A 22,992-nucleotide genomic window follows, 5' to 3' on the forward strand; every position below is an offset into this window, starting at 1 on the left:
TTCATCCTCTAAACAGAAACCTCACTTAAAAACAGAAAATTATTGTTGATTTCACACAGCTCCTTCCACCAGGAAAGCAAGGCGCACGGAGGCCACGCAAACAGGGTGTTTAGCTGTGGTGTCTGCTCAGAGGACACTCAAACTAAAATGTCACATCACAGTGTCTGTCAAAAGATAATCCTTTTGAAACGCGAAGGGGTGAATTCTGAGATAAAAGGCAGATTAATACCTGGGAGCTTCCATTACCGTAACACATGGGGCCCTGGGCTTTACGATCACTCACAATGAGCAGAAAATGGACGCTGCCTCGTTCTCCTGCTTCTGGACACAGGTTAGGCCTGCGCATCTGCACTTGGACCAAAGTTATGGTGACGGCTTGTCCCTTTGCCTGGGGCTGTCCCAATTTTAGAACTGGGGACCCCCCTACACACACATCCTGGAGGCCCCACCAGTCTGAGGCACACTGGAGAGGCTGGTCACCCTCAGGTCCCTCTGTGGCAAACAGGAACCACACGGGAGGAAGAGGCAGACGGGAGAAGGGTCTCAGCAACACACTGAGCCCTCTCGAGGCGCCTCCCCCACGCCCATCTCCTCACTCTAAGGACATGAGCAGGCAAAGTGGTCACCAAGGAGGCCTAGCTTCTAACTCCTGTTCCCTAACCTTCTGGCCAGTTCAAAATGTTATGTTTCTTGCCAAAAGTTTTGCCTTCTGCTGTTTTGAACATCATTTGTTAGGTTCCTCCCTCTGCCTGTCTAACCGACGCTGCGCCAGCCTCTCCTTCCGTTCGTCAGTGAGCACACCTTGTACCGCTATCATCTCTTTATCTATTCTCCACTCTCTTTTTCTGAAACACACCCCTGAATTCTTTTGTTACACCCTGAGGGTTGCCTCATTATGAAGCCTTCAACACACTGCCCCTGGCACCCCGGACGGCAGGCACCTGTGGCCCTACCAAACCCGTAACCTTTCCTGACCCCGATTCTTAAGGCTGGAAGGGATTTAAAGGTCATCTGAACACCTCCTCACGCAGATGGGTTATTTGAAGACCGCTCTGCAAACATTCCCCTGAGTGGTCCGTCCCAGTTTTCCTGGAGTTCACAGGACAGGCTCAGCCTTGTCCCTGGACAGCCCCTGTCATTTGGGGTCTGTGGACATGGTTTTGGTCAATTTCTCCAGATGCTCTACTCCTTCCTTCTGAGGTTCTGGGATACATGGAGTTCCTCATCCACGTAAGTCCCCTAAGTATGGCACAGCTCTGGCGTCTCTCTGGCCCACCCCCCACCCCGCCCAATCCCCAGGGTGTGTCCCCCTCACCAGTTCCAGGTTAGCAGAGCTCCCTGCAAAGCATGCTCGGCCCCATCTGTCCCACGCTTGGCTGACACCGTGCAAGAGTAACAGCAAGAATACTTTACGTATTAAAATTTATTTCCCGTGTTCTACAATTGAAAAACAAAGTCCTGGCCAACCAAGGTGGTTAGGTGAGTGGAAGCCAGGCCTCCAGGCTCCAGAGAGTCTTGATATGAGAACACCAGAGCAGGTGCCCTCCACAGCCCCACACACAGGACGCCCCTGTCAACGGTACCCGAAACAGCTGCACGGGAGCTCTGAGGGACCTGGCATGCCGGAGAAGACCGTCTCCATGCAGGGCTCTCCAAGGACGGAGCTACAGAATCTGAGATGGAAGGGTAGGGTGGTGGGTATTTTAAAACATTATATAAAACACCAAAGCCTTTCTAGGATATTTTTCTTCAAAACAAAATGTGGAGGTGGGGAATCCTTTTAATCTACTATCTCCTCTCTTCCTGGAGGCCTGGGATGAGGTCAGAGAAGGGAGCCTCACAATGTTTGAAAACACCGCGTATCCCATCTGGACCCAAGATAAATGGAGACAGGAAAATATGGAAATACTTTTTGCCATTTGTATTTGCTTTGCTTTGGAGCTTGGTCATATGAAGTCTAGTCCCCCATTGCTTCAATCTTTCTTATTTAAATTCTATCTCCAGTATCCTAACGCCCAAACCCTAGGCTAAGGCAGTGGTCTTCAAATGTTTTTGATTATTTAAATAAAAAAAAAATACACAGGGCGCCAAAAAAATGCATACACATTTTAAGAAAGGAAAAACTGTATTAAAATTGTCATACTCAATATATACCAATAACAAAAGATGAATACTAGTCATGTGTATACATTTTTTGGCACCGCTAGTGTGTGTGTGTGTGTGTGATTAGCACATGCAAAGTTTACACACATAAAAACTTGTTTTACATAATTTATAAAATATATAAACGTTCTTTTATCTTATCCATCTATATAATAAGAGAAACATAAGTGAGAAGCTCTGAGGTTTTCTTCTTATACCCTAATGGCTTCTTCTGTTTGCCTCCTTAGGACACCCACCCACTTTGAAGACCACACACGAGTGTCTTAAGCAGTTATAAGACACCACAGTCAAACTTATAACCTAACTTGGAAGCCGTAACTTAAGTCACAAGTGAAATTTAACGCTTGCAAAAACAAATGGCACCTTGGCTAAGAATTAATTTATTTATAAACCATTTCAACAGCTAAGACACTTTGCAGTAAGACATACACCCACACAGACAATTCAGTATCACACTTGTCTTCCTAAATTTGCTGTTTCTTTAATACACCTAGTCGATATTTGGAGTGGTTAAGCTCCCTAGTTAAAATATAAGGTCATTTCTTATACAAAGGATCACATATATATCCTTCCAATATAAATAAAACATTTACATTTGTATGCATATACACACGTATTTACGATACAAAAAAGGATCGTTATTCAAAATAAACAAGGCGTGCTATATGAGAGCTGTATTACTCTTTTAAAAAACTTTTAGAAAGTCCAGTGTCCTCACCTATCACTCTCCTTTTACTGAATCAGCTACAGAAGATGAGACCATTTGGAGGTTAATATGCTTCCGGTCACCAGAAGTACCAACCACATGGATGTGACATGTCTTGACAAATGGAACTAATCACCCACGGATGTAATCAGATCTCAATCCCAATACTTTTGTTGCCCTTAAATAAACAACAAGGTGTTGGCACAAAGGGCTGATTTTGTAACAGGCTTTGTGTGGAAAAGGCCGGCAAATAAAGGCCCAATTCTAAATAAAATCGTTTCCATGGGACCTGGGCAGGGGTGGGACGCTGATTATGTGCGGTAGTCGTTGGCTCTGAACGGAGCTGGGCAGACAGCTCGGCTCTCAGCTCCGGTGAATAAAAACCCAGGGGAAGGCAGGCACAGGCTGCCTCGGGGACAGGTTCCATTTCCCACTACTTCTTTCTGCAAATCCGAGACAGGGAGAAAGTCGCCCTGTGAGGCCAGAGAGGCTGTGACAGACCTGAGTGCTGTGTCACGTGCAGACAATTCCTGAACACCATGACGCCTACGTGTCCTCCCCTCATCACCTCTGAGACCTGTCTCGAGGTCTGAAGGGCAGCTTAATTCTAGTTTTCCTAGGCAGTCAGCTTTGGTGGTGAGCCAAAGCAGTTTTGGGCTTGGATCGTGTACTTAAAGAGATAAAAATAAATGCCAGTTGAAAATACAAGGGAGGGGCCAGCTGAGTAGCTCAGTTGGTTAAAAGCTTGCTCAAGAGTGCGAACTCTGAGCAACAGGGTCCCTGGTTCGATTCCTGGCGGGAACTGAGCTGCCGATGAGCTGCCAACAGGTGGCAGGATGAAAGACTTGTACAAGCCTCCATCTCCATGCATCAGGAGAGCCGCCCACAGGCTCCCCTATGCCTGCCAGTCACTGTGGCCTCTGAGGTGTCTATATAGTCTGTCACCTTCTTCCCCAGCCAGGGTCACCAGCCCCACTTCCCTCATTTGAGTTCCCTGAGTAAAAGCAAGGCCTCCTGTCTGGGTAATCCCTCATTCCTTGGATTACTGGTGAAACAGTGCTGAGGCTGTGAGGGCAGAGCAGGCCAAGGGCAGCAGGGGCAAGTAAACCAGTGTGGGCACGTGTCGTGTCAGTGACGGCACTCCACTGCCACGCCAGACGTAAAAAGCCTTAGACAGCAGAGTGCATTGCTGTTCCAGGGCTGCCGTTCACAAAGTACCACAAACTGCAGGGCTTAAAACCAGAAATACGGTCTCACGGTTCTGGGGGCTGGAAGCCTGCGGTCTCAGTGTGGGTGGGGCCGGCTTCTGGGGTTCTCCCTGTGTCTTCACATCATCTTCCTCTACGCATGTTCGTCCCTGTGTCCAAATTTCCCCTTTTCTAAAGACCCAGTCATATCGCATTGGTGCCCCCCGCCCCCCTTAATCTGATATCTGCAAAGACCCTGTTTCTAAAGAAAGCCACATTCACAGGCCCTGGGGGTTATGACTTCAATATCTTATGGGGAGGGGGACACCATTCAACTTATAACCCCGCAGCCTGAAACAGCACATCACCCCTGGGCCCCAGGACTCCCACCAGCCCCAGCCTGGCAGAGGCTTTCGCCAAAAAAGGAGAAGAAAAAAAGGGGGAGTTTAAATGACTTCGCTGCACTTGATCTCACAAAGGGCTCGCTCACTTTTCTTTCTCGCTTTTGTACTCCCTTTCCATAAGCCATCTCTATTTAGTTCTTTTTGGTGTTTGGGTTTTTATTTTGTCTTTGGTTTTTCCAGTTTATAAACTACATGCTCACTGTATGAAGTGTAAGATATGTAGAAAAATATAAAGGCAATTAAAAACAAAAATCTCGAATTCTAATTCCTGAAAATAGCACTCTGATAAATGTACTTCCCGTCTCTATTTATAAAATTGGTATTGTGTTGTACAGTGTTGCTCCACGCTATTTGAATTAATATTATGCTTAGGGTGTTACATGGTTCAAGGTAATAATGGCCCAGCTGGGTATCTTTCTTTAAACGATTACGTGTGAACAGATTTTTCAAAAAAGCAAAGTAACGATTTCTCAAGGCACATTTTGAACAACGTTGTTCAGCGCAGGACAAAAATAAATCTTGAAGTAAAGGGATGTCCACAATGCCTGGAATTCCCCAGGACACATACACGGCGTTCACCTAGTGAGTGGCAGGGGCCGGCGCTGAGGTCACCTTCCCTGCCCTCCCGGTGCTCAGGTCTGATGCGGGGCTGCTGCGGCCTCATTCATTGGCGTTTCAGCCCCAACACAGCAAGGCTGTGATGGCATTTGGTAGATGTCTCCTTTTGACGTCTGGCTGCCCGAATAAACCAGTGTAGCTCCTCAGTGATGCCAGAACATGCTTTTTCCTCAGACTAGACCACCTCCTGTTCCGTTTCTTGCCAGCATATCACAATTTCTCCTCATTACCTAACACCTGGCTGTGACGTTGCTTCGTGAAGCATGGCTCCGCCCCTTCCCAGGTCCCTTTCTCTGCGCTCCCGGTGTACCTGTGTCCTAACTTCTCTCAATGCCCTACGATGGTTGGTGTCCGCGTGCCTTCTCCACTAGGTGGCATCCCTGAGGACAGCCCTGCAATCCTAGGAGTCCACGTGCAGGCCCCGCCCCCAGAATGAGCGCGCGTTTGTTAAAGAATGCTTGCTGAGCAGTGACAGGCATCCTGCAGGGTCACCCAGAGCTGGGACAGTGAATTAACATCCTAGCAGCTGTTAGCTTAGCATCAGTCATGGGTGTTAAAATGAAAAACCTTATCGCATAGTATATGTGTTTGTTTCAAAATATAGCAGGAAAAAAAACGGACTTGGGGAATCTCAGCTTTCTTACTTACTGTGTGACCTTAGACAAGTCACCTGACCTCTCTGAGCCTCAGTCAACTCATTCACAAAATGGAAACTGCCTGTTCAGAGTGGCTGTGTGCTTAAACAAGGCAGCGGACATAAAAGGTTTAGCGTGATGCCTGATACATAATCACCATGACAAATTGTAGTGATTACAGTTAAAAATGAAAGTGGTGGCCTATTATAATTATACTTCTCTTTTACTTTCTCTATAGCCCTGCAGCATGTCACCTATTACAACTGCCAGTTGGACACTTGGCCTCAGCTCAGGTACCTGACCCCCTCAACCACAAGGTGGTGCTGGCTGGTGCTGCAAAGAGAAGCTCTATCCTCAGACTCCCTGACCCCAATCTCAGATCCTCTGCTTCCTGTGTGACCCTGGGAAAGTCACTTAACCTCTCTGTGCCTAAGCACGCAAAACAGTGCCTGGAACGGTAAGTGTCCATAAGTATTACTGGGTAAAAGTTTATAGACCAAAGGGGCAGAATTGAGGAGCCTGATTCCTCTTAGCTAGCAGTTATTCTCTTATTTATTTTTCTCCTGTCTGTCATTTGGGCATCAATTAAATTCAGACACTCAAGGTCTTTGACTCTATAAGGAATTTTAGATAAGATGTAACCTAATCCAATTTCTGGATTGCTTCTGCTACATTCTGTCTGGAATGCTGACTTGCTAAGCTGGTATGGTTTCTTTTTTTGTTTTTTTTTTTGGTTTTTGTGCTATCCAAAAGGCCTTACTAAGTGAGGAGGAAATGGAACAAGGCCCACTTTACCCAGGCGTGAGACAAACGGGAGGATTCTGGTCTGTTAATAATGACTGTCACCGCATGTGGCAGGAGGGAGGACTCGGTAAAGATGTCTTGTAAGAGATTCATGAGCTCTTTAGGAAAACAGACCTGGAGGCCCTGGGGGGGCAGGGCAGTAGCTGCCTTTCTCACCACTGTTTCCCCGGCCCCGAACTCATGAGCCGGCACACAGTAGGTGCTCAATGCTTGTCGTCTGAATCACCAAAAAAAAAAAAAACCCAAAAAAACCACACCCCAAAACAGAACAAATAAACTACTTAGAGCAAGATGTGTTACTTGATTCAATGTGGCCTCCTAGTCTCATGGGCCCCGTTATGGATTCTGTCGTCATCACCTGGGGCCTCCAAGGAGTACAGTCCTCAGAACTAGAAAACAGGAGAAGGGAGATGCTCTGCCAGTTCCTGAAAGCTCCCGACTAAACAGCTCTGGGGAAGCTGTGGCACCTCCCGGGTCAAGCGAGCGGGGCATGTAACTCCAGGGGAAGTGTTGGCTTGTTAAAGCCGCGGGGTGTGGAGAGCAACACGCTTCAGAAGTCAAAGGTACCAGCAGGTGACAGAAGTGAGAACTGTTGTCCCAAGAGAGAAATTGCTCTGTCCAGGGGGCAAGGCTTCCCCTTTGGGTTAGTCTTAACCCACAGGCAGAACTAGCTCCCGGGTGTCCTGAGGAACTTACTAGCCTTTTAGAGCCTTTGATTCTACTGGCCAAAGCCACCGTCTGATCACATAGCTGTAGGGTAGGAGGAGAGAGTACCCACGTGAGGTGTTTCTGCTCATGTCAGTCTACAGACAGTTATCTGTGTCTCCACTTTGTTTTGTGTCACCAGAGAATGAATCTAGAGAACTTTGAAGAGAATAAATGTCCAGATTCTGGGCTGTCTCCCCAACAGAGGCACCTACCTCCACCTTTCAGCAGGACCCAAGGCAGCCATGCAGAGAGTCAGGACTAAGGGCTTTGAGGCAATCTAACAAAGGCCTTGTGTGACATCTGGGAGGTGACCACTATCATGATATGTGAAGGAGTCAACTCTGCTCAGGACTGAAAAGAATGAAGACTCAGCTTGGATCAAAATGACAAAAAAGCAGCCCTACCATTAATCACGCTGGGCAGAGAGACATAGATCAAGCAGCTGCCAAGTTTACAGGACGAATGGTTTGTCCCAAGGTCATGGTGGAAAACGGCACAGCGACCCCCACTTTGATGGATCACTTGCTTACTAATGACACCCTAGACCTGCTCTGTATTTTCATTGGATAGGGGACACCCAACTGTGGCCTCACCTGAGGCCTGCACACTGCGATGCTTCTAGCTCGTTTCTCCTTGTCCCACGCAGAAGTGGGGGCCTCAGCAGAGCTGCTGCCACTTCCCCGGACCCCCACCAGCTATGCACTCCTCGTCCTTTGTGGGGTGGGGCAAATAGAAAGGATGGCCTGGGAAGGGACTGAGCCCAGGGGAGCCGTGCGCCTCTGAGCTGTCTCCTGACGAGCGGATCAATCCGCGACTTCCCCTCGGAAGGCCGCACACAGAAGTCGAGGGGACAGCCAGGAACAGCTCTTGGGAGGCTCCTGCAGCGTTTGCTTCTCTCATCCAAGGGGAGGGCCCCTCCCTGTCTATCTCCACCTAAGGTGCTCTGGTGCTGACCCTCGATTCGGGGGACTGATGATTGTCTGGGGACCAACTCCGGGCGGGTAGGGCCTACGCTAGGAACTGGCGCTCTGCACCTCCCCCCTACCCCCCTCCAGGTCCTTGTCCCTCTGCCTCCTAACAGGGCTCTCCCCAGCCCTTGCCTGCACCTGCCACGCCTACACTAACTCATCTCAAAAAAAGGAAACTAATTTGTGCCTGAGCACCTGGCACTCAGGTTAGGGACTCTTATTATTATTATTTTTTAAAATTCTTATCCTGCTTCTGGATGGGCTGGGGTGGGAGAAGGGACCTTCAATTTCAAGTGAGAGACAGAAGAAGGAAAGAAATACATAAAAACAGTCAAGTTAGCACTTTGGGAGATGGCCTTGTATGACAGCCTAACCAGTCAAACTGCGTCAGGGACAAGCCTTGTCCGTCAGCGAAGCGGCGTGGACATGTGCCTCCGACAGCCACTGAGAACCATGAGCGCACGTCCAGGAAAGTTAAGCGGCAGGCTGGCACGTACAGAATTAGTTAGCAACGGTGCAGAATTTGGAAGCCAGACTCTGGGGCGGCAGGGCGAGGCGGGGAGGGTGCTGAGGGCGGGGACGGTGTCTCCACTTTGCTTTGTGTCACCAGTCCTTTCCAGAACATTAAAGTCATCTGTAGCCCCTCCCCACTCCCCCCTTTTAAAAACTCTGCCATTAATAGACTCTGCTAATCTTTCTGGTTTTGTTTTTTTTTTAACCCCCAGTGTCAGAGGGTCAGAACAAGCCAGCCGGTCTTGGCTACTTTTCCCCAGAGATTAAAAGGCACACCATGGAAAGGTAATCGCATTCTACCCCTCACCCCACTTCTTGTAACCGCCGTCTTTCTTCTCACCTTGCAAAAGCTTGCTGTAGCTTCCCCTCCTCATTCACATGCTAAGCCAGCCTATCTTTGCCTACAAATCTAGGCAAAAATAAAACAAAACAACCCTCCAAAACCCAGCCATCTAGATGAAATATACTTCCAAACTGTCATTCATGATGTAGGTCCTTGCCTTAACCTAAAATTCTCTGCTCTGTGTGTCGTGCTGGTAGCCAGGCCGTCTTTGCTGCACTTTGTCTCAATTTGTCATTTACATCGGGCTTGACATTGTCAACATGAGCTTCAGCACACCAGGGCTGACACCAGGCTCTTATCAAACATTTACAGGAAAAAGGATGATGACATAGCTCTATTAGTAAACAGGGTGATGGAGGGGATCCGAGTCTCTAGGAAACAATTTATCCAGCCTTTTTTTTTTTTCCTAAAAAAATCAGCTGCAAATGATGGAGGCTACTGATTTTCTAAGCTTTAGAGTGATGCATATGCCAGAAGACACAACTAAAGCCCATGAACACATGAACAGTTTTTATGTTAAGTTAGAGAAAAGAGGAGGAGAGCAAAAGCAAACAGCGGGGCCTGGCCAACTCTGAGTCTGAGCTGCTGAACAGCCCACCAACTGTAGCCTGTGGTGATCGATGCCCACTTCCTATAGAGCCTCTTTCGTTATTGTTGTGAAACACTCAGGGTATAAGGAAATCCATCAACTATAGAGAGCAAGAGAAAAGAGAGGGGGGAGCAGTGCAGTCCAACATATGCAATGATTCCCGAAATGCAGACTCAGGGAAAGGGTGGGTGAGTCTCCTGATTGGACAGACTCATTACAATGAGGTGCCCATCAGCCAGGCCCAGGGTGCATCAGCCTCCCTGCTGCCACGTGCTCTGCTCTCAGGAGCCAGGGCTGCTCCTCTAGAGAGAAGCAGCCTTCCTTTCCCTCTCCAGAGGGCCAGGAAATGACCCTGCTTATGTTCAGCCCACAGCCATGGAAGCTTCCCTCTGGGGCAGGATGCACAGGGCGCTGTGGGAAGCCTCTGGATGGGATGCCCCTGGGTGGGATACACCCGGGTGGGATGCCCGTGGGCGGGATGCCCGTGGGTGGGATGCCCCTGGGTGGGATGCCCCTGAGTGGGATGCCCTTGGGTGGAATGCACCCGGATGGGATGGATGTACCGGATGGGATGCACCTGGATGGGATGCACCCGGATGGGATGTACCTGGGTGGGATGTACCCGGATGGGATGGATGTACCGGATGGGATGTACCTGGATGGGATGTACCTGGGTGGGATGCACCTGGATGGATGTGCTTCCAGGCCTTTCAATGAAGTCAGCCTGCCAGCCCGTCATTTTACTCTCTGCAGGGAAATGCCAGTGGTCTTGGATGGTTGTTCTTGAGTTTCATTTGGAATTATTCTAAATAATTTAATTAATATGTGATGGATAAAAATCTACCTTGCTCTCTGATTTTATTACCCATCTTAATTTCCACCAGAGGCAAGTAGCCTAGAAAAACACTGACACGATCCTGCTGTAACCTTGGTACATCTTCACTACCTACCCAAAGCAAAATATGGTATCTTAGGAACTCCTGTCCTGAACCCTAGCTCTTACGTCTTGACTCCAAATGAGAAACCCCATTTTTTAACCATCTGTTTGAAACATGGATGGGGTTGTGACAGTGCAAATAGACATCATTTCTAATTGCAAACTGACAGATTTTGGACTCTTCAGCGCTTGTGTGCCCATCATATAAACGCAGGTTTCAGTTAAAAGTTCAATGAGCACAGCTTTGTTACACTTACATTTTGTTTAAATAGACACCTATTGATTGCTAGAGTTTAGGAGGACATTTAAAAATTATAAGGTAAGAGGCAACCAAACCGTCTCCTTCCTTTGATTACGTACTCTTCTGCCTTCCTGCTTCAGCTATGATTCAGGTGCAGCCATCTCAACTCCTCTGCCCTGCTCTGAAAAATTGTCCCTTTCAATACCACACGGTAGGCGCCTAAATACCAGAGGCCAATGTCAGAGTAAAATGTGTGACAAGGACACTTGCATTACAGACTATTGTGTTGAATGGGTGGCTGAGCCCAACGGGCCATGGCAGGCACATGGACTCAAGATATATTTTTGCAGTTATAAGTTGGCTTTAAAATCTTATTAAGATTTTCAAGACCTGTTTATCTAAAGCACTCTAATACAAGACAAAGTAGGTCTAACACTCAAACTATATCAGAAACAGTAGCAGACATGCAGAGGGTGCCAAAAAAATGTATATACATTTAAAGAAAGGAAAAACCTATGTTAAAATTTTAATACAATGAATGACGCTAGCATTCATTTGACTAACGCCATCTTTTGAGCGAACGTCATACTACACATTGGTACCGTAATTCAATTCAACTTTGAAAAGTAATACATAGATAACATCTCTTAAAATGTGTACATTTTTTTGGCGCCCCTGGTATTTGCAAGGTCTGAGTTGGTGGAAGAAATCAAGAACATGGATGTTTCTACCTTTTTTTTTTTTCCTCACAAGTTAGTATTTTGAGGTTTAAAAAATAACGAATTGGGTTAGTAGTAATCCATTTGGACAACTGTATACAGCTTGTATAGTTTTGATTCAAATTCAAATTTGATTGCTTCTTATTGTTTCAGAAAGATAGCAATAATTTCGGACTCTTGGCATAATCTAAGGGAGAGATTTTTAAATTGCTTAATTTGAAAGAGCTCATATTTTAAAATATGTATGTACACACCCATATATATAATTGCTAATGATGACTGCATTTTCTACTGTTGAGAACAGTTATAGATTTAAGATGAATCAACAATAAAACCCATCCCTAGATGTCCCCTTATTTTGATTTGTCTTTTTCCATTTTAATTTTTTGAAATCCAGGCCAGTTGAATTAGTCACGTTTAAAATAGCCTAGTATAATCTCTCTCTCTCTCTCTCTCTCTCTCTCTCTCTCTCTCTCTCTCACACACACACACACACACACACACACACACACACCTGTATACAAAACTGGAGAAATATGAATAAGGTTGGTGGATTGTACCAATGTTAATTTTCTTGTTGGGATGTTATACTGTGGTTACACAAGAGGTTATCACTGGGGGAAACTGGCTGAAAGGTATATGGGATCTCTCTTATTATTTCTCACAACCACATATGATTCTACACTCATCTCAACATAAAAAAGTTTAAGAAAAGAAAGAGAACAACATATAATATGGCCATTTAGATTTTAAAGTAAGTGTATGCTTTATGTATCTATACATATCACGGAAAGACTCGCCTGCATCCACGTACACACATATGAGCCGTATATACGTATATTTTCCTATATCAGCTATTTCCATCTATAAGCTATTATAAGGATAACTAAGAAATCATTAACACGGATTGCTTCTGAGGAGGAGAACTAAAGAAGCAGACTGAGTGCATATTCACTTCTCATAGGATACCCTCTGTGCCTGTTGAATTTTGTGCTATTGGCACTACTCATTCAAAACACAACTTTTGAAGACTGAGGACAACATAGACACTTCACACCCCAAACCCAACAAACAGAAACAAAAAAATATAGAGAGCTGAGCACACACTGCAAGCCTAGTGAACCTACAGAAAAGCCCGAATTCTCACCCCTCCCCTCCCAGCGGTGAAGATGCAGAGAGAGGATAATAAGTAAATTTCTTACGGCTGGAGATGCAGTAAGACAGGCGGCAGTTGATCTTCCTGAAGAGCTGCTTGTTAATTGGCCAAAGAAGGAGAGTGAAGAGCTGAATGGTGTTTATTATGAGCCCCGAGGCGATAAATACGTAACAGAAGACAAGATGGCACAGGAACTGGGACTTCAGCAACCCGATGAGGTCCATGATGGGTGGTTGCTTTTATTCAAAATAATAAAGACCCGCCGTAGAATATTTCCAGAGGGAAAAAGGATCCAGGACTCAGGAACGTGTCTAGAACACAAACCAATGCTCAATGTTAGGAAAAAATTTTATATGCTTTTATAGTCAGGAAAAAAAATCCTCTTAAAAGAAAAAAAGATACTCTTGAGGCTCGTACATCAGGTGATTTATTCCTATTTAGCAAACATTTGTGTGGTGTTTACTTAGTATCAGGCACAGTCTCAGCCCTTTAAAAATAGTCCCTTTAATTGTCGTAACACCCTGAGAGGAAGGTACTATTGTTACAGAGGAGGAATTGAGACCCTGAGAGGTGAGGCAGCTTGGCCAGGGTTCCCCAGCTTCCGTTACTAAGAAGTGGCCCAGCTGGCCGGAGTCCCCACTCTCGCTGCTGAGCCAGTTCCTCTCCCCGGTGGGTGCCCACAGGAAAGTCCATATTTTGGAGTCGTCCTCCTGCTGCCATTACCGCCCCCACCAGGGCTCCTCACCGTCCTCCATCTCATCCTCCAGGTTTCAGCGCCAAGGTCACTTCTGGTGAGACGTCCCTGAACTCAAGCCTGCCCTGGGCAAGACCGGAGGGTGGGGGGGGGGGACGTGGGGACAGGGGGACGACTCTGGGAGGGCTCTACCTCCAAGGCCCCTGTACTAGCGTGTCACTTAGAACCATCTGCTTCTATGTGTTCAATCGGTCACCTTCCCCCCACCAGACTGTCACCTCTCCGGGGCACACGATTATCTGGGAGATCATCAGTGTCTCCTCACCACTTAGAGCAGTTGGGACTTTATTTTTTAAAAAACAATGTTTGTGGGGTGATTTAATGAAAGTTGACAAGGGATGAACTTGGAGATATCAGTAAACACAAATAACCAACTATGAAGGCCAGAGAGCCCCCCCCCCACCATACCCGGACACACGTGTGTGCATGTGTGCACACACAAGTTCTGAAATCAGACAGAAACTCAAAAACATACACAGCAACCAGACCCACATCCTGACGTCAGTCTCCAGCCCCAAAATGGAATAATGAACTGACTTGACGGTTTGGCGAATAAAGGCTTTGAGGAGAAGTATAAAGGCAGGAGGTCCGGACACGCTGATGGAAGAAGAAATCAAGCTAAGGGGACGATGCACACAGCACACGCGTTTCTCCTGGAAGCTGCGCATCGTCGCAAAGCCACCCAGAAGAGCTCAAACTGTAGCACGAACTTTCTAACACTGATAGTTGAGGGATCTGCGACTTTGTTACAATCTGTATTAATATACCCCCACAATCTGTATAATGGTTTCACATATTCATCAATTAAGCCACAAAGGAATTCCACGAGGAGAGTATTATGAGTATCCCATTTTTCAGAATAAGAAACTGGGATGACCGATTTGCCGAAGGTTGCCACATCGATCACCGGTCTTAAGACTCAGTCTGAACTCTGAGCTCTAGCTCCTGCTGTGTGGGCTGCTTTGCTCCTGGGGTGTGAGGTGGGGGGTTCTCTTGGGCTCAGATCTCTCCAGAGCAGAGCAGCCTTCAGTGGAGTTCATCATCACAAGCCTTGTGCATTGTGCGGAGGTGGGGCTAGCTTCTGGGCCACCTGGGTGGGCCTTGAGGACAGTCTGAGGCCTCCAGACAGTCACAAGGTGCGTCCTCCCAAAACGTGTACACTTGCTTGGACTTCCTGGAAGGTAAGTTGTATTCCTGCCTGAGTTCTATACAATTCTCACAGGAGGGAAATAGAAGTAACTTTGGGCCTGATTTCTCTGGAGGCTGCTCCTCTCAGCTGAGACGTCCATTCCCCCCAGAAGTCCCGCCCTCGGGCTCTAAGCGGACTCCCAGGGGCTGAGCACTGCCTCTCCGGCCTTCCTCAGACGTGTTTCCCACAGACGCCTCTGGGTTGCAAAACTCTTCATCACACACCCAGACTCTTTCTAAGGAATGGGCATTACGCTGGCAGCTCATCCTCTATGCACGTGACTTTTAGAAGCCACAGAAACAGGAGGGATGTACCCCAGTTTACCGTGTGGCAGCAGTTCTAGAATGATGTTGAATATTCATGTACTTTTTCATTGTCCCTGGATTAGACACTAAAAGCTTCCAGACAATCGGGCCGGAAGAAATATGATTCTTCAGTAGGCGTCTGGGATCTAGTGTTTGTAAAGTGTTTGACAAATCCTTTGCTATGCTGACTTAACGCTAAGAAATAGAGGTCAGCTGACATTGGAAATGCAGGGGATTACATGCTGCCTTCTTCAGTTTCCAGTTACTAGGGCATTATAAAGAAAAGGTAAGCTTTTTTTTTCTCTTTGCAAGAAAGACCAAGGACCACCATGCCCTCTACAAACATCCTTGCTCGTACTGCATGGACCAGGGGTCTAACACAATATCAGTGATATTTAAGGAAGAGTCACAGACAAGGCTTGAGGGGACCACAGGCAGGCCTCGTAAGTTTGATTCTGCACACATGTCCTCAAACCATAGAAAAATAGGAAAATGCCAGAAAACCCAATTAGGATACATTATCTGAGTTTTTCAAAAGGTAGAGTCTGATCCATGTGCTTCATATACCTGAAAACTGAGCCAGCATTTTACACACAGACAAAAAGCAACCATTACTAGGAATCATAATATGTCCAAGGAAAATAATTTACTCCAAATTACCTTTATGTCCCAGGCTACTGATAGTATAGATTTTAAATTTAATTAAGTATTTGACCAAGTCTTTGCCAGCCCAGGGCTCACTGTCGCCTATCAGTCCACCTTAAATTGGTTCATAGCTGAGACAATAGGTAACCGTCATTAATGTTGAAGGAGGCTAATTATTTCAATAGAAGGAGTCTCTCTGTGCACCATTTGGATGTAAAAAGTTGTTCATACAAGGATGGGAGACACCTAGGGATTATACACATAGGGGACGTTGAATAACCATGTTAACGAAGCCAATATAGGCCTTTGAGGAATATTAGAGTAGATTGAGTGAGACATGTTAACAAAGAAGCAGGATTAGGAATTATAAAATAATAACGTGTGCGCTGATGTCATCACATCTACGTCTATTTCTATAGGCAGAGCTCTCTATTAATAGTGGCTACTTTCTGGTGGGAGAATTAGGGTGGTTTCTTTGATCTTCTTTGTGTTTCATTATTCGTTTCTATAATGAGGTAATGAGAATGAGATCTTCCCCTTCCTGGTCACAGAACTGGATGGAGAATTCCCAGCATCCCTTGTGGTTCGGTGGGGTCAGATGATGGAGAGCATGTGAGCATGTGATGAAGACGGGGGGGGGATGCCTGCACATCTCTGATGGAGAGAGAGTACACTGCTTGCAAGCTCGATGAGAAATCAGGGTTGGCACACCCTGTCAAGTGAGCAGAAAGGTGATCATCCAGCCAGCCCTCAGCAAGACACAAGAGAAACTGTCAAGTATGAAGGCACCCTGAGGCCACCTTGACTCCAAGCACTGTTGTTTGTTTGTGATGGGAGAGAAAGCACAGCTGTTGGAGGATAAGGAATTGTGGACAGAATGCTTCGAGTCAGGCAGCTCTGTCTAGGAATCCAGGCTCGGCCACCTTACAGCCATGAACTTAACTTCCATACCCCTTCACTTCCTCATTTGTGCAATCATTGCGTGACAATCAAGAATAGTAAAGCACCTGAAACACTTAATACCATGCCTGGAACACAGGGAGTGCCCAAATAATGGGGGACTTTTTCTATCACGCAAGAAAATAAAGAGGCAGAAGGGGAGCAGATAAGACAGAATACATTTCTGGGAAAGCCAATGAGATATAAATTGACTCGGTTTTCCTTCTCACTGCATCTCTAGATCCTGACATTTACTTTAATTTACCTTCAAGTGTGTCAAAACGTTCCTCCCCATCTTAATTCTAACCTATACTTTCCTCCCCGTTTTAACTCTAACCTATACTTTTCTGCTAGTGACATGTGCAGATAGGAAACAACGTGTTCACAGACATTCACATATACTGTGCCTTCTTAACCATGTAATAATCTTTCCAAAGCGTGGAGAAGAAGAAGTGGAAATGCCAGCCAGCAGAATGCTCCTGGTAGCACTGTATTTCCCACACAGTATTTCTAACATGAAATCGTACAGACGTGCACACGCCAGCAGAGCTTTTGGTCTGCGGGACTCCTGAGGGGAGTCTGCGTGGTAAAGCAGATGGTGCCATATGTTGCCGAGCCCCCGTCAGTGGCAACAGAAGCAAATAAAAGAAAACGCACAGTCTCCCCACGAAAGAATTCAAACTGCATCCTTCTCTAAATATTCACATAGAGCTTCAATGTAAATTAGGCAACAAACAGGACAAGGTGAGTTAAGACTTACATAACTCTGCCTTAGTTAATATTCTGAAACTATTAAATAAGCACAAATTTCAGTCACACTCAGGGAGAGACTAAACCTGAAATGGGATGAAATGAACTCTTCCACTAGCTTGCTTTTGAAAGGTTTGGTTGGCTGGCTGTTTTCCTACATTGACATGACAAGCGCTAAACTAGATCAGGGTTTTAGAAGAGACAAAAGAAGAAATCAATCCAACTGGAATTGCTCAAATAACACCAATGACCCACTCAGTATCATCACTGAAATCTAAACAACCCCTTATTTAGGGTCTTTTAATCCCAACATCAGAACACTTCATAAAAGAGAAAAGAGATAAAAGAAATGCAAATTAAAAATAATACTATTTTTTACATTCCAAACTAAAAATGGTAATGGTCCATTCTAACAGAGATGAAGTAAAATGGAACTCATCCTCATGTGAAAACAAGTACTCCAGCTTCTTAGAAAGTGAGCTGACATCATAGAAAGACCTTCAGCATCATACGACACGATCTAGAAACTTCTGACAATCTTAGAGACAAATTTAGTTTTCAGGAAATTCTCCCTGCACACAGATATTCAACAAGTATTATTTATAAGCACCCAAAATTAGAAACAGGTTGTTTCTGACATGAGGAAACCATAAAGTGAATTCTGGGAAACAACAGAATGGACAAAGTCACACCATAATACAATAGGTTTGTAGTAAAATGGACAAATTTTCATTAAGATATTGAGATAAAAGACACAAAATTGTATAATAAATATAAATCACATCTCTAAAATCAAGTATAGAAAAAGTACTGGAAGAAAAGCAAGCATGACCAAAGCAGTAACAGCAGTTATGTTTGCGTGCGTGCGTGCGCGCACACACACACACACACACACACACACACACAGAGGCACATGCGTGTGTGCCCTGAGGTAAGTCAGCCAACCTGGACTCTGGCCTTGGCCTGACTACCACTTCAGCATCACCCTTAGGAAGAAACCGAGTAGGTAGGCGCCAAGATCCTTTACAAATGGAACCCCTCTGATTCCAATTCAGAAAACTGATGCCCTCACAAGCCGGGCTTTTTCATCACTTCCATCGCGTCTCCTTCAGTAGTGCATAAGGGGAATCTCCACTCTCTTCATCAGCTCCATTCCACAGAGAAGGATCTCGAGTGGGTGAGGCTCACCAGATGCAGAAAACAAACACTGCAGGGACCGGCATGGCTGAAGTGGGGCGAGATGGTGAATTGTCTCGAGACCAGTATTTTTGGTCTGTAGGGCAGAGAATGCCCAGGGACAATGTTGCCCAGGGGAACGGGCCGGGGAGGCAGTCCCAGGTAAAGCGAGTGAGGCGGTGTCGTGGTCGGGGAGCACCAGATCTCAGGTCCTACGTTAGGTTAGATGAATTTAGCAATAGTCTCCAAGAGGGTGTGACAAGCTCAGTAACTAAAAGTCACCACACAGGATGTTTGATCTTAAAAAAACAAAAATTATAACTGAGTGAGTGATGGTGGGAAGTCCTGTTCTGAGGCCCATGTCAGATGAATCTCTACCTTGAACAAGCCCTGTTCATTGTTTTTGCACCTTTACAGTAACATACAGAAAATGTCAAAATGATCTCTTCTCCAGACCCGGATACAGGGCAAGACAACCCCAACCTTCCTCATTGTCACCTTTCACCTGCACACCTCTGTGAACTAGGTTTGTGAAATGTTAACTATCCTGCACCCATCCATGTAGAAGAAGTATGTCTATTTTACTACTTATCTGATCCTAGAGGTTTTCCCGCTTTCCTCTCTCCCGCCCCCTTAACCAACCACCAACGTGTTTCACGTAACCCTCCATCCATCTCCTTTCATTCTAATGCATAAAATACACTGCAAATCTGCCATTCTCTGGAGCACTTTCTCAACCCGTTGAGATCTTGCTTCCAGAACCAGCCCCCAAAACCCTTGGTGCAGAATAAACTCTTTAAACCTTTAGGTTTGGAATTTCTTTCCTGCACAAGGGCGGCAGCTAACCAGTGGAAGCCTGGGGCAGCCCCTAAGCACTTAGTCCTGACAAACAAGGATTAATTTCCTCTTTGGATTCCTGGGAGCTAGGCTGGCCCAAGGCCCAAAACAAAGCAGGCGAGAAAGTGTTCTAGACCGAATGTAACTGTCTCTGGGATCATCTCTTCCTAAAATTTTCCTCAATTAAAAAATCATCATTGTCTAATGGTTTGGCAGACGCCTATATAAAATTAGCTTATTTAAAAATTTTATGGAACAGTCCTTTGCCTAGTATCCCTGTACAGTACATGATGTCCATTCAAACAAACCAAACTCCAAAGAAGTCATAAATCATACTCAACTTTTTCATTATGTCCTTTAATAAATAACCTGTAGTCTCTCTCCAAAGTCTAATTTTAGGATGATAAAAACTGAAGTTGATAGAAAACTGAGGAATCTAAGTATATTTAATAGTTGGTTCTGAGTAGCTAATATGAGAAAACCAAATTCTAAAGGGCTTTTATGTCCAATCCAAGGAAACCAAGGCTCAGAGGTAAACACAGAGGGACAACAGGATAACTTTTTCTTTCACGACAAAAAACAAAGATGGAAGGAAGCTAAATTAAGTATTCTCTGAGGCCTTTGTGGTTTTAACACCTAGAAGATTGAAACGTCTACGAACACCAAGTTTTCTGAATAGTAACCAGTGCAGTAGGATCAGCATACTGAATGTTTTCTATACATCATCTCATTAAATGTCCCAAAACCCACTATGGAAGGCACTGTTATCCCCATTGGATAGATGGGGGAACTGAGGTTTAGTTAGACAAGGTAACATGTAATCGTCAAATATGAGTAAATAAATGTCTGAAACCCAAGCTCGTGCTCTTGACCACTATTATGCTAGTTGTGAGACAGGAAGCCAAGTTAGCTAGACTTCACATGAACTTGGGCCTTTATGGGACCATTCCATATTTCAATTCACGGTCCCATTTCTGACTGTTAGGGCGATCATGAGTTCTCGAGCTACTGTCCTTCTGCCAGTGGGTCCTCTAGAGGCCCCAGACATGCCCTCCCTCCAGGCAGACTGCCTGTCATCTCCAAGCCCCAGTCCAGCTCTCCCACTGTCGCCGGGTGTGAGGGCTCTGACCTCACAGCGTTTGCACAGGCAGAGGGGGCCACCTGGCTAGCTGCATTTCCAACAACCAGGAGTGTGTAAACTATTTTACAAGAAACTTGGGGAAAATATATTTTCAAATTATGTTCAATCTGGGGAAGTTTCCAAAAAATTTTACTAAGTCCTGATAAAAACCCAGTATCATGAAACCAACAACTGAAATGAGGGAAATTAATCTTCCAAATGGGGAAGCACCCACATTTCTGCTTTCAATGGATATATTCCAGTCAATAATGAAAGCTTTTCAAATATGGAAGGAAAGCAGGGTGGATGTTGAACTGAATTTGTGTTGGCCTTCTTTACCAGTGGTATTGTTGCCACGTGGCAGTGGCCCTTAGCTCAGAAATACGCTGTGTGATCAAACAATATGTTGAGTGTTTAAATTTAAAAAAACGTATTACAGTAAAAGACACATTGCCATTAATCCCCCCCAAAACAATCCCCCTCGCTTCAAACACACTCATCCCATCGCTCTTGCCACTTTTCTGAAGCAGTTCTGGAAGTCCTCTTTCATGAGTGTCTTTAGTTGTGCTGTCGTGGCTGCCTCGACGTCCTGAATCATTTTGACTTTGGGGAGAGAGCCAGAAGTCGCATGGTGTCAGATCCAGTGAGTAAGGTGGATGAGGACACACCGTAATGTTTTTATTTAACAGAAATTTCCATATACCAGAAGTGATGTGTGACACAGAGCATTGTCATGATGGAGGATGATTTACAGCACATTTTAAAACATGTCTTCTCTCAACCACAGCTCACACCTGACTGACTGCACTGAACAAGTTGAAACTTGTCACACACTGTTACTAAGGTTTGATGCGCCACTTCCCATATTGAAGATCCCTGACTTTCCGTTGGATGGCACTTGGCAGCAGCATTCACCACATATTTTGATCACCATGGAAAAGCTCTGTGTCACAAATCGCTTCTGGGATGGCAATTTCTGAATAAGGTGTCCTCATCCACTTTATTTACTGCATCTGAAACCGTGTGACTTCTGGTTCTTCCCCAAAATCAAAATGATTCAGGACATCGAGGCAGCCACGATGGCACAACTAAAGACACTCACGAAAAAGGACTTCCAGAACTGCTTCAGAAAGTGGCAAGAACAATTGGACAAGTGTGTTCAAGGAGTGTTTGAGGGGGATTAATGGCAAAATGGCTGTAATCAATTTTTTTTTAAACATTCAACGTATTGTTTGATCGCACCTCATGTACCTGGGAAGGTTGGAAGTACATGGAAGCTGAGGAACAGAAGGGACGGCCGTCCCCTCAGGTCTAGCCAAGCGGGGATGTGACCCGAGACCAGCTCTGGACTACAGAAGCAGGTGTGAGGTGGATGACTCCTCAGCTGGCACCAAGAACAAAAACAAAAAAGCTCTATTCCGTATATAAACCACCTCCTACTCGAGTCCTCCCTTCACCAAGGCAACACGGTCAGGACTATGGTCTAACCAGTGCCCACTTTTCTCCTTCCCACACAGGCCGCAACAAAGCTGCTTGGCGATACTGCAGGCAGATGCTAGGTTTAACCCCCCATTTGTTAACTGTGTGACTTGGGCAGGTAACGTACCGTCTTTCAGCCTCACTGTCTGCATCTGTTTAATAGGGTCATAATGCCTACCTCCCAGGAATGCTGACAATTAAATGCACACACGCACAGAAAGAAAGGTACTAGCTAAACCGACACGAAGGAACTCTAACTCTGCCCACACCCCCCGCTGCCTGTGGCATGTCTCCACCCCTTCAGCGGCTGCACCCATGGCCCCCCAAACCAACTACCATCTTTTCACACTAACCTTTCAGCTAGTGGCTCTAATAATCAGTTTCTTTTGTTTGTTTTGATAATGTTTTTCTCATTTGGACATTTTTTTCCTGACATCCACACAATCCAGGATGACCGTGAGCTGAAGTGACATGTAAGACCACCTAAATCTACCTCCGAGTTTTAAATACACGATCATGACCCCATTCCATTCCTAAAGGAAGGTGGTGCAAAGTCATTGGTTCTGAGGCTCTCTTCATAGTGACGGGTGATACACTTTCGTTCACGATATAAACCGTGTTGAAGCAACGAGCTGGATGTACGCTGCGGGCCTTGCTCTCCCCTTGTGGACGAGAAATGAAAGCTGGTATTGACAAGACTCAGAGCACCATCACTCTGGTGCCCTGTGAATACACCAGTACTTCCCTGACCTCAGACCGTCTTCCAACAGCGAGCTGAGGACACACCTCTGGCAACAGGGCATGTGTACACAAAGAAGCAGCAGACCAAAGTTGTGTCTGCATCCCCAAGACAGCACTTTGGGGTGGGCAGACTTCTGAGTAGGCCGAGGTGGGGTCGGCTTAGGCGTGCGTGCAGAGACACATGTGCTTAGACCACCAGGAAATCACGGCATCTCAATGTTTTTCATAAAATCTGACCTGTAGTATTTCAAAATATACCAAAACCACATATTAATTAAAAGCCTTTAAAATTAAGACGTAAGGCAACATTCAAAACTTTTTTGAAGATGTCCTTAAACTTATTTTATCATTTAATATTTTCATTTG

At 45.7% G+C, this 22,992-nt stretch overlaps 1 protein-coding gene across 5 annotated transcripts in view; it reads right to left on the minus strand.

Annotated features, from left to right (window-relative positions):
- Positions 1-22,992, minus strand: part of AGPAT4 (1-acylglycerol-3-phosphate O-acyltransferase 4) — a 118,272-nt gene that overhangs the window by 70,273 nt on the left and 25,007 nt on the right. For all 5 annotated transcript variants that reach the window (XM_019663787.1, XM_019663788.1, XM_019663786.1 and 2 more), the window contains exon 2: positions 12,738-13,002. In XM_019663787.1, the coding sequence (XP_019519332.1) occupies positions 12,738-12,915 (178 nt within the window). In that variant the 5' untranslated portion in view covers positions 12,916-13,002. The remainder of the gene's footprint in view (positions 1-12,737; positions 13,003-22,992) is intronic.

The sequence above is a fragment of the Hipposideros armiger genome, unplaced genomic scaffold (genome assembly GCF_001890085.2).
Source record: "Hipposideros armiger isolate ML-2016 unplaced genomic scaffold, ASM189008v1 scaffold_404, whole genome shotgun sequence".
In the NCBI taxonomy this organism is placed as follows: domain Eukaryota; kingdom Metazoa; phylum Chordata; class Mammalia; order Chiroptera; family Hipposideridae; genus Hipposideros; species Hipposideros armiger.